The sequence below is a fragment of the Cyprinodon variegatus genome, unplaced genomic scaffold (assembly GCF_000732505.1).
Source record: "Cyprinodon variegatus isolate N-32 unplaced genomic scaffold, C_variegatus-1.0 Scaffold89, whole genome shotgun sequence".
Lineage (NCBI taxonomy): Eukaryota > Metazoa > Chordata > Actinopteri > Cyprinodontiformes > Cyprinodontidae > Cyprinodon > Cyprinodon variegatus.
The window spans coordinates 50986-63677 of record NW_015150542.1 but is presented as its reverse complement, the minus strand read 5'-3'; the positions used below and the strand labels follow the sequence as shown (position 1 = coordinate 63677).

Sequence of the window (12692 nt, the reverse complement as noted above, 5' to 3'; positions counted from 1 at the left end):
AGATACTATCTCATTATATTGAGTTACTATCTCATTATATTGAGATACTATCTCATTTTGAGATACTATCTCATTATATTGAGATACTATCTCATTATAATGAGATACTATCTCATTATATTGAGTTACTATCTCATTATATTGAGATAGTTTTTTTTTTTTTTTTTTACAGAGTGGCGGAAACGGGCTTCCATAGATAGGATCAAGATTCAAACAGGGCAAAAAAAAAATGTAAAAAAAAAAGAATTCTTCAAATTCGTTTTTTTTTTTGTCTAAAGTGAATTTATTAATTACTTAAATACAGTTAAATACATCATACTCCATATTTTAGCATCCATGGTTAAGGTTTAGCATGGCGTCCTATTTCTCTTATCTACTCTTTAGAAGAAAAAAAAAAAGGGCAAACATTGCATTAAAGTAAGGATTTTTTTTTTGTTTTAAGGAAGTCAGGAAAAGGGAAACAAGAAAACAGCTCTTCTCTGTGAATTTATGCTATTTAAAGTATTTTAAACAGCATAAATAAATAAGAGTATTTTAAACTCTGATGACTTACCCGCTCAAGCTGGACATAGAAAACCTGATCCCAGCTGAGCCTGCTGACTGCCGCCCAGGGCGTCCGGCCGATCAGTCTGCCGTCTAGCCGAAGAACTGCACTGACCTCTGCTGTGAGACAGACAGCAACCGTTTACCACCACTGTCTGCAAACACTCTTCACTCTAAACCTTGATGATAACAGAAAACTTAGTTCACTTTTTTCAGTTTTAACTAAAGCAGCTTCTCTCCAAGCTGCACAGTAAAACTTAACCATAAACAAGAGCCTGGCTGACTTTCAGACCTAATGATGACTTTAGGTTTATAATCTATTGTTTCCACTCAGATTCCTTCTGAAAGGAGCTCCCAGCAGCCTATTCAACATAAACACTGACCCCAATACATAAACCTTTATAAACATTCCCTACTCTACAATCTGTGTCAATTATATCTTCAGACAACTGGAAATATCTAGATGAGGGGTTTTAGTGATGCAAAAGAAACATCCCAAACTGCCTGTTTTCTAACTCATATAATGCCTGCTTATTTAATTTGTGGTCAAAATATTCAACACATATATATCTTAATTATGACTGATGGGGATAAATTGCTTTAATTATACTAGGGATGTAAGTGGACATATAGTAGTTCATGTGTGGTAACGCTAAACAGCAAAATAATGATAATGAATACATTGCAGGCTAATATTAAGCCAACATTTCTGATGAACAGGCTGCAGGATGTGTGCAACAGCTGCTCTCCCAGTAACTTCACTTCAATTTAAAACCTTCCCTTAGCAAAAAGTAGTTTATTCAAGTATACTAAAAGTGCACTAATTTTATACTTAAAATCAGGCAGAAAACTTAGAGTTTACTTATTCTAAACTATATTTCATATACTTAACAATAGTATAATCAAGTGTACTTGACTATACTATTGTTTACTTTATTGTTTAATAAAGTATACTTTAAGTATACTTTAGTAAACTTAGAAATGTCCCAAATTAGTTCGAAGAACTATTACCGTACTTTAGTAATACTTCAAGTACAATAAATGTACATTTGTTTAAAATGAAAGCGTTACAGATGCGAAGAAGTTGTTCTACTGTAAAAATACCAACTCAATACAAAACCAATCATCTAACACACTGTCTGGTGCTGATTCAGCGAAATTTAACCAAAAATAATTAAATCCTCCGGAAGTTGGAAGGCAAACACCTTTGGCTGGCCATACTTTTGTCGCTGCTGTCTTCAAGTTCATGCTTCTAATTATTGCCAGTTTTGGTGTGGAATGCTGTAACGTTTTTAACATGATTTAAATTAAAGGGAAGATGCCTTTGGTTGAGTTTTCTTTACTGTAATTAAAGTTATCCATCTCTATAACAGCTTTTAATTGGATCACACATTTTAAAAGAAAACATTTTCTTATTGTATTTAGAGGGTTTGCACATCTTGCTTTTTAGTTTGTTTGTTTTCTGGTTTCACTATTAATCTATACTAAATAGCAATTAAAGTAGCAACAATTTCCATATTGCAGCTCTGTATATGTTTTTCTATCTTGAACATTTTTGCTATAGGGTTTTGTTGATCAAATCACATAATTTAAATATTCAGGAGAGGCAGTAAACCTGGTGACTGCATCCCCAGGTTCACCACCAATCACATCGTGAAGTTTGCAGATGACACTACAGTGGTGAGCCTCATCAAAGACGATGACCAGGACTAAAGAGAGGAGGTGGAGCAGCTGGTGGACTGGTGCAAAGATTACAGCCTGATACTGAACTTGGAGAAGACGAAGGAGATCATCTTGGACTTCAGGAAGAACCGTCCTAATCACGCTCCGATGGTCATCAACAGCTCAGCTGTAGAGGTGGTCAATAGCACCAAATTCCTGGGGGTGCACATCACAGACTACCTCACCTGGAATGTAAACACCACCTCACTGGTCAAAAGGGCACAAAAGCGCTTATACTTCCTGCCACCTTCTACAGAAGCACCATAGAGAGCGTTCTGACCAGCTGTCTCACTGTGTGGTGTGGAGGCTGCAGCGCCTCAGACTGGAAGAAGGTGAGAAGAGTGGTGAGAACAGCAGAGAGGATCATGGGGGCTCCTCTACCCTCCATTAAAGACATTTAACCCCAGTGCTGCATGTCCCAGGCCTGTAAACTCATCAATGACCCCTCACACCCCCAACATGGACAGTTCTCCCTGCTGCCCTCTGGGAAGAGACTTCGAAGCATCCGATGCAGGTCCAGCAGATTCCGAAACAGCTATTTACCCGCTGCCATAAGACTGTAGAACTGTTGGAACTCTAAACTGGACTCTGCATTACACCTGCAACATTATTTTGCACCACCAATGTGGCTAAACTTTTATAATCCTTTTAAACAGAACACAAATCAATGTTCTACTGCATTTTGAACCATATTTATTTTGCACTGCACTGAACCTTTCCATATTAATGCCCTTTTGTCCCATGACCTTAAACTGGTTTCCTTTTCTTCTACACTGTCCACATTCTTGATCACTGCAGCACTTTATAAATGGTCATTGTTGAAAGGTGTGTGCAATGAAATTACAATAGTTAGTCTAAGTCTAAGGTTAGTGGATGCTTCTCAAAAAATAGAAACAGATAAAGTTCTAAAACTCTGCAAACTGAAAATCTATACATGTAAAATGTTTACTCACTTGGGGATCCATCAGGCTCGTGAGGAACAGCTGAACCGTTTTCAGAGGTAACCAAAGGATGTTCCTGCTCCAAGTCCAACTTTGGTTGCAGTAAATCCTCACATCCCAGAAGTCTGACTTCAAGTTTGCCTACAGGAGAAGAAGAATCTCAGTCTCTGAGGATAAATCGCTCAAACCACGGCCACTATCCTGTGAAGAGCCTCAGTGTGACCAAAAAAGATCCGCTACTTCAAAATAAGACCTTTCGTTTGAGTAAATCTCTTGAACTCGTGTCTCTAATCAGTCCCCTGTGGAGAGAGTCACACTGAGCTTCTTCATTTTCTTCATTTCACTGCTGAATTAAGCAGCTGTGGAGCTCAGAATCACCTCAAGTGTTTTCACTCTCTCCCACCCTTTCTCATTATTCGCCTCTGACAGATCGGCACCTCATTACATCATCAAAAGCCTTTTTTTAGCCTCAAGCTCTGAGAGAAACAGGCTTACAAGTGAACTGTTCAAAACCAACGGATTACACGTCCTGATTATCTGCCGTCAGCAGACTGTAAATCTTGTTCAAACACAGGCAGTCTGAATTACTCAAAATTAAACAGAATATTTGACCTTGGTGCTTAAAAATGACAATAATTAACAATAATAACAATAATACAGATCAATAATAATATAAAATGAAATGAGTAATAACTAAATTTATCAAAACATTACTGTGTGGATCATGATAATTAATCAGCTATCCTTATAAATAAAACAAATTATGATATTATTTAGATTTAATATTCTAATAACGATCCAACCAATTACACAAAATAAAAGAATATTAAAAAATAATTATAATAACATAAAGAGGGTTTTATTTTTCTTAAGTAACATATGGAACATAACAGATTTTATAACTTGAAAATTATGGAAGAAAAAATATTATAATATTCTTTTACACAAATCTTAAATTTGGTCTCAATCAGATGGAAAACTGGAAAAATTTTAAATTACCCCATTCACTAATATTTAATGATGACAGTGAGTGTAACATAATTAAAAGTTGTACAATATTAGTTTATAAAGTACTTAAATTTAAAATTATAGAAAATGATAATTGTGATCGTGTCTAATTCTACATTAATCTTTAAAATTCATAAATAGGGATTTTTGGTGTATTTTAAAATGTAACAAAATAATTCTTTAATAAAACAATTTGAATAACTGGATTCTATTTTATGTATGAATTTTATATGACATCAGTTAAAAATGGACTTCATTTAAACCAGTTTTAGCAATTAGCCGAAAGGATATAGAAAAAAGTGAAAGAGGTCAGATTTTATACCAAATGGTTGAAGAATCTATCAGTGAGCTGGTTTTGTCTGTAACTTCTTAAGTTGGAGCGTTTTTTTTTTTCTGTATTCGCACAAAGAATATACAAATAAATAAAAAGGACAAAAAAAAAAACAGACGCCATCAACATCTACTTTCTTAACTGATTTTTACTGTCTGCTGATACCAGATAGAGACGCAGGTCGAATGGAGAAGTTGGATGGAGAGGTGGAGAGCGAAGAGGCGGATTTGGGGTCTTTTGATGACGGCGTCCCCTCAGGAGGATCCGACTCCTCTGCTGGAAGCTTCTGAGCCTCCTGGTTCTTTTCCTGCAGGCATTTTTCCAGGGATGATCGGAGAAGTTCGAGTTTCTGGGAGGATTCCTGCACCCGAAACTGAGCCTGAAAAAAAAAGGAAAAAGGTTGAATTTTAAATTGCTTCACTTGCCTTCATATTTAAACCTAAAAATAATAACATTTTGTTTTTATCTTTTACAATACTTTGTTGAACTAAGATATAAACACACAGTGGCATAAGAAAAGAAACGTTTTAAATCACCAAAAACACTTAATATTTATTAATCTAAGTGGCACAGTTTTGGTTCTGTTATGTTTTCTTTTGAGTATTCAGTTTTACTTTGCTCCAAGTTTTCTAGTTTTATTGGTTTATTTCTTATTTTTTTTTTTGTTTTTTTGGTTATATTTCAGTTCTTAGGTTTTTATTTGTTGCCCTCTTGTGTTGGTCTCCTTTTTCCCTAGCTCCTTTCTAAACTCCTCACCTGCTCCCAATCAGCTCGTTAGTCCTCTCTTTGTTTCAGTGTCCCATTAATACTGCCTTGGTGCAGTTCCTCAGTCTCCGTCTTACTGTGTCATACCTCGTCGTAATTGTTTTCCCCTGAAGTCTCGATGGTTCTGGGTTGTTTAACTTTGTAAATGTTGGATTTTTTTTATTTTTGGATTCCTGCCTCAGTTGTTTGTGAACCTTTCAAAAATCCACCCCCGCCTCCCTGCCTCTGCATTTGGGTCCTGAACCATACCCAAACCCTGACACTAAGGAAATAGAAATAGAAGTTAAAACTATCCAAGGCAGATTAGTTTCCCTATTTGTTGAATATACCACCCAGGCCCGATTACTGCCAGAACTACACAATCAAAATAAATCCTATCCAACATGATGTAGGTGAGAAGATCTAAAAAAGCAACACATTAACCTTCAGTCTAAGGCAGCTTAAGAATATTCTAGACTATATCAGTCTGCAAAGGATCATTGAAACTATTTCGAAAACGGTGAGACTGCAGTGAAAGGAAAATCCAACAATCACTCAAACATGGTGATGGTAGTTTTATGGTATGGGGCTGCTCTGTTGCTTTGACACCAGGGAGAACTGCAGGACTTGATGAAACTTCTCCTCTCTGTAGCTGAAAATCACAAAGGAAAATGCCCAGCTTTTGGTTTGTGATCCAAAGCCACAAGCAGGGTCACATCTAAAACACCTAAAAAAACAACAGCAAAATGAAAGCTCTGAAGTGGTCTTGTCAAAATACAGAATGACATCCAATTGAAATGCTGTGAGATACCTTAATCATACTTAAACACTACCAATCCTGCAGAAAATAGTGTTTAAAAACCCTTCACTGCAGTCTTATCTCCAGTTATCTCAACCGTTTGATGGATGATGCTTACCAGAAAAACCAGTTATTAGTCTAAGGGAGGAAATACGTCTCCACATTGAGTCAAAAATCGTCTGGACAGCTTTGTAATGATTAGCTGGCTTCTGAAAAATGCTTAGATGTAAAATCTTACCAAACCCTAAAACAGCGGAAATCAGCATTGGAACAATAACTTCTTCCTGTGACTGTAAATGCTTACTTCAGCCAAGGCGTTCTGGTCCAGCTCTGAGATCCCCTTCAGCTGCTTCACCACGTCTTTGTGCAGCACCAGTGCATCTGTTTCTCTCTGCATGTAGTGCTGCAGCTCTGCCAGACGTTTGTCCATAGGACCGATGGAGACGGGAGACATTTCTAAGACAAAGATTATAAAATTAATTATTAATTCTAAAACTAATATTTTTTTATTACTTTATAATTACTTTTTTCAATTTGGATTTATTTTACTGACGGCGGATTTTTCTCTGTCTTTAATGGAAGGTATGTAAACTTTTAAGCACAACTGTTTGAGAAAGTCTAAGGGGAATTATATGACAGGGAGGCATTACTCTCAGTACTTCAATCACTTTAGTTGAATATTTCATGAACATGAATAGTTTCAGTGAAGCAGATCAAAGCCTCCTGTCAGGTTGATTCCTGCATCAGAGTCCACTTCATTTCAACAAACTGAATGTTCTTTTAGGGGTAGAAGGAGATTATTTTGGTTTGGTTGTTTTTTACTTATTCTAACATGCGTGATGTTGCAGTCATTTTAAACTTAAACTGTTTACACTTTCTAATCTGTAATGTTTATTTGAGGAGATATTGTTCAACTATTTACTCATTTTGAATATTAATGTATGCTAAATTTACATGACTATGGCAGAATATCACAGGTGTATTTTCTTCACTTTTGTGTGCTTAGCTTTTCAAACTATTGGGATTTTTTTTATTAATGATTTAATAAGTCAAGGATTAAAAAAGAGAGTGCAAGTCTGAATGTCATTGTTTTTTGTTTTTTTTTGTATTTTTCTAACATAAAGATAATTTTTATATGGGTACAGAAAGGGCTACTTATGCTATTAATAATGTAGTAACAACAACTGTCAACAAATTAATAGCAGTAAAAGATAAAAGAATCTATAATATTAATCATTACCAAAAAACTTAATGACAACATCTGTTGCCCTTTTCCTGAGCAGCTGGTGTGAGCGTTAAAGACATTATCCCATGATGCGCTTTATTTTCAGCAACAACTTTATAATGAAAAGTCAAACACAGCCGGGTGATGCAGTCTGGATTTCCACTGAAATAATACAAAGATTTTAAAAGAAACAACAAAGGAAAAATAACCTTTTAACCCTTCTCTGTATAAATTAGGTTTAAAGACATTAAAAAGGCTCAAGGATTAATGGTTGTCAACCTTATTGCTGACAATTAACTTAGTAGTAGTATAGTAGAATAAAATGAGAATAAAATGTTCTTGCCTGTTTGATTCAGAATTAGAGTTAATTTAACCAAGAATCCTGATGGAAAGGACTGGACTCGGTACTACAGGAAACCTACAGGAGATGGAAATCTGCATATGCAAAATAAGCCCCACTCCATCCAAAAAATGTTGACTGACTAATTCTTTGACAACAGAATCTTTCCTTTCAGGTGCGTCACAATCCTCTTCAAGGGCTTTTTTTTAAACTTCTGGACAAAGAACACATTTAGAGGGCTCAAAAAAAAAGTAAACATAAACAGATCTTATCTAAAGAACCCTGATTATTTACTTTATTTGATGTCACCTTATTTCTCTGTTAAAGCTTGTTTTTGTAGGGATAAAATCTATCATAACTGAATTACAATTTATACAACAAAACAACTAAACAGACCAGAACATTTTACTGTTAAAATTGTTTGTTTCTGCTCATTTAATGAAAGAATAACCCAAAATTGTCACAGAAAAAAAAACTTTAATCTGACAAAAGTAAGAATAAATAAAGAACCTAGAAAAATGAATAAATTGAAGTCAAACACTGCTGTTCAAACACTCTTGAACGGGATGATTTAAAAAAATAAATAAACTCATGAAACAGGTCTGGTACCTCAACAAAAGACTGAAAATAATATAACCAAATAGACATGTTAAATCAAGGTATGTCCACTACTGAGCACAACAGGTGTCTAGAATCTAATAATCAATCTGTGGGCCGATCTATAGGGCTACAGGTAGTCGCTGTGTGGTTTGGTAACATTTACACATATTATTGAAAAAATGCTAGAGCCATGAGAGTGCAGCTAACTGGCAGCAGGAGGAAAAATTACGGTATGACAAAACAAAGAGAAGGATTATATGAATGGTAACAAATATAGAGATCCTTATATAGAGATTAAAGATGAACTTCAAGCTTAATGAACATCAGATAGCATCATCTGTCATTCTTTGAGCCAAAGTGGACCTAATGGGAGACGACCAAGGAGGACACCATTGTTGAAAACAAATCCTAAAAAGCAAGGCTGGAGTTTGTCAAACTACACGTTGACAAGCACAAAGCTTCTACAGGAAACTTTCCTATGGACAGATAAATAAATACAAATGTTTCTTTCTTTATTTTTAGCCAAGGAACATTAGTTGTAAACGTTCACAGACAGAAAAATGAAGCATATCAAGAACAGAACACTGTCCCTAATATGAAACACGGAGGAGGCTCTGTTATGCTCTGGGGCTGCTTCGCTTCATCTGGCACTGGGTGTCTTGAATCTCTGAAGGGTTGAAAACAACCTCAATATTATCAAGATATTCTAGAGGGAAATTTGCTGCACGGTGTCAGATTGATCTCAGTCACATTAGTCTTAAATCAGGATTACAACCCAAAACATACAACAAATAACCACCAAGAATGGAAAGGAAGACAATGGACTAATCCAAAGTTGCCCTCTATGGGGCTTTAGCCAAATCTAACAAAGCATCTTTGGAAAGAACTGAAACAGGCACTTTGCTTATAAGGAGAGGGACAAAAATACCTGCTGAGAGGAGCAGAAGGATTATTGACAGCTGCAGGAATCATCTGATTGCCTTAAAGGGTTGAGCAACAAAATATTTATCTGGGTCTGTTCCATGAGTTTATTTTAAAAATCATTCTGTCAAAGCATGGTGAAATCGTCCCACTTTTATTAGTTTGTTTTCATAGAATATTTGATCTATTATTACTTTGTTAGATTCAAGTTATTTCTATATATGTAGGTAGCAAACATCTAAAAAGCATTAGTCTGACAGCAATTAAGGCCTGTAGCGTTGGTTAAAGCTGTTTCAGCAGATGAATAAGAGAGAGTCTGATTAAAAAAAACTATGTCGGAAATAATTGTTTTTCAGCGAAACAGGGAAATAAAATCAACACGCACGGAAAGTAAAAATATTATTTGATTAGTCAATGTAAAATGTGCTGCATTTAGCAACATGCTCACATTTCACATTAATCAGGCCTCTTGTAAGCAAGTCAATGCAAAGAGCCTGCAGCGACAGAAGCTGTAATTTCCCCAAAGATTAAGACATTACAAGGAAACAACAAGCAGGAAGCAGGTCAGGAGGTCGGAGGGATGAAATTCAAGCTGAAGAATTGACCTGATGAGTTACCTGATTCAGATTTCCTATGCCAGGAGCCATGTTTTTCCCCTTTACACTTGGAATTTTCCTCCATTGTTAACAAATCCTTTAGGAGCAGTTTTCCCCGTAGTACTGAACACACTGATCACAGTCCTCCGGAAGGCTCAGTTATTTCAAGTTTTGATTGGTGCGCGTGTATTTTGTTTTACTAATAATAAATCATATTTTTTGCAATAGTTATCATAAATGTAATTCTGATGATCGCTCTCCACTTATCCTGCAGAAAAATTTTAATTCAATGCCATCCACAGATAAGATAAGGCATATATCTACATTTACATTTATTATTTCATTTAAATAATTAGATTTTAGGATTTTCACAGTGTGCACTTACAGTGAAAAAAACTAAAAATGTTACCCACTTATTGCTCTCTTTGGACTAAAATGGCACCGGTGAAACCCTTTATTTTCCTGTAAATACAGGCATAACATTAAGTATTTTAAATATTGTTTTCCTTAAAAATGTAATTGTCACATCAACATAAAATATAACAATAAAATATAACAAACCTATTTCAGAGTTATGCAGAAGGAGGACTTTTTCTCTAAAACCAATATATCTATTGGAAAATGAAGCTTAAATAAGGCCTTTATTTACAAAGATATCCATGTCCTATATGTGTCTGCCTTTCCATAGATCTATCATCCCCGAGAAGCATTAAATTATTCTCAAACTCGCCCAATTCTAAATAAAAACAGTTAGATTAAAGTGCTGTGTTAACTTTTGAGAGATGTGTAAAAAAAAGTTACTTTAAATGGAAATGTTGCCAAAGGCATCAGCATTGACCACTGCTCCTGTAGAACTGGTCTGGGCCCCTGTTATGGCCCCCGTACTAAAAAAAATTAAATAAAAACTAATTATGTTGTGCACTGAAACAGATACAGTGACTGATTGGTACCTTGGACCCAATTAGTTTTTCCTTCACAATTCTGTTTTAGTTATGATTTAAAAATGAAGTAGTTAGCTTTAGTTATATCAAGATAGAATCACAGTTTTACTCTTTTTTCAGAGCAAAAAAGAAACAAAAGTAATTAATTCGAGCTGAATTGATCGGTTTTGCTTAATTTCTCATTTTTTATTTATTATAACTGATCATTTCCATTTTAAATAATAAAAATATGTAATATTCCTGAATTATGATTTAGAATTTTATTTTGAGCTTTTAGTACATATTCATAAATGTGTTACTATTTTAGTTGGGATTCTAATTTTAGGTAAGTCAAATTAACATGTTTAAGCCAAAAATACATATTTTCAATTGGAACAAGATAAAATGTTACTTAAACTAAATGACGTAGATCTTTCGCATCATTCTTTGGTTATGTGGCTTATACTTACAGTATATATTTTAAATGAAAAACTATTGTTTTTCATTTAAAATATATAATGTTTTTCATTTCATGCTTTTCTGTGCTCTGCTAAAAACACACCGACCCCACTCTGGTCCCCCTGTATGGTCTAGAACCGTCACTTTTTTATGCATAATCCATGCCACTGCTACAGAGAAGCAAAGCAAAGCATGAAAGTGATTTACCACAAACCACAGCCACACTTCCTACTGCAGAATAACTGACTGATAAATAAAAATAAATACATAAATAAATATAACATTCCTTCCAGGATTAAATCTTCCCTTGGATCACTGGGACCAATTTGTGCTTCTTAAAATAAACCTGTGTGCTGAATATTATGATGTGCAGAATCTGCCTCTTTGTCTCCTTTAAAGTTCATTTCCCAGCTTCAATAAAGCAGAATACGAGGGAGTTGATAGACCACCGCCCCCACCCCTCCCCTCGGACTGACCTCCCTGAGCAGAGATGTTTTGGTTTCCTCCACCTTCTCCACCGCCGCTGCCGCCAGCTTGCGTAACTTTGATGATCTGCAGTCGGATCAGCTCGATCTTGGAGCGGCTGTCCTGCAGCATCTGCTGAGCTGTGGACAACATCTGATCCCGGATAGCGACAGCGCATCAAGAGGTGTCAAGCCCCACTCTGACAGCTCAGCACGTTTAAAAACAGAGCGGTCGCTCAGCACAGAGATCCTTCAGTAAAGTATATGCTTTAAAAAAGACACACATGTGGAAGAATGTGTGGAATCTGAGTGGAACCTGGACAAAAACAAGTGAGGAGAGACATGGAAAAAGTGAGAACAACAAGCTCCAGTCAGGTGAAAACAGGATGACTGTGCAGTTCACTTACCTTGGGATGGTTCCTCGCCTGGTAAACACTAATTTGTCATCCTAAGTGGTGGTGGATGTGGGGGGGGGCTTCTCAGGTTGCAGCCTTCCACCTTCTTTATCCTTGAATCACAACAAGTCCTTGGATTGTACGGTGCATTCACAGACACCCTCGGATCAATCAGCGCCTACATCTTGGGACTGGGATCACAAGGCTTGTCGTGATGTTTGTTTTCACCTCCCTACAGCCTCCCCTGCAACATCCTCTTCCCTCTGCATCCTCATCTTCTGCTCTGTAACAAATCCTCCCTCCCTCTCTCCCTATCTCTCTCTTTCTCTCAGTCTGTGTGTGTGTCTTGTCTTTTTTTAAGAGGGATTTCTTTCTGCACAGAAAGCCGCTACTGGCTCTGTTCTGAGAACCGATTGCCTGCCCTGTGATCGGCATTGGCCGCTGCATGACCACATGTTCCCGTTCTGCCACCAACCAAAAGGCAAACCCCAGAGCTGCTGCTGCTAAAGCTGCTGCTCTCTTCGGGACAGAGCCCAGATAAGCCTGCAGTGTTTGGGACTTTGCTTTAATCTGTTCTTACACAAAAAGAGAGTGAAAGATCTTATGTTGATTGCAGCACACAAAACATTCAGGCAATGGAAGTGCAGAAGCAGCTGCTGGGTTTTTTTTTTCCCAGACAGCGAG

At 36.4% G+C, this 12692-nt stretch overlaps 1 protein-coding gene across 2 annotated transcripts in view; it reads right to left on the bottom strand.

Annotated features, from left to right (window-relative positions):
* The window catches only part of LOC107083982 (serine/threonine-protein kinase N2-like), a 26932-nt gene extending 14477 nt beyond the window's left edge, over window positions 1-12455 (bottom strand). The window contains exons 1-6 of one of the 2 annotated variants that reach the window (XM_015373601.1): window positions 12021-12455; window positions 11626-11929; window positions 6393-6544; window positions 4711-4924; window positions 3219-3347; window positions 554-663 (exon numbers count right to left, since the gene is read on the bottom strand). In XM_015373601.1, coding sequence (XP_015229087.1) covers window positions 554-663; window positions 3219-3347; window positions 4711-4924; window positions 6393-6544; window positions 11626-11767 — 747 coding nt within the window. In that variant the 5' untranslated portion in view covers window positions 11768-11929; window positions 12021-12455. The remainder of the gene's footprint in view (window positions 1-553; window positions 664-3218; window positions 3348-4710; window positions 4925-6392; window positions 6545-11625; window positions 11930-12020) is intronic. The other variant, XM_015373602.1, reaches the window with a different exon arrangement.
* Window positions 12456-12692: the final 237 nt, after the last annotated feature.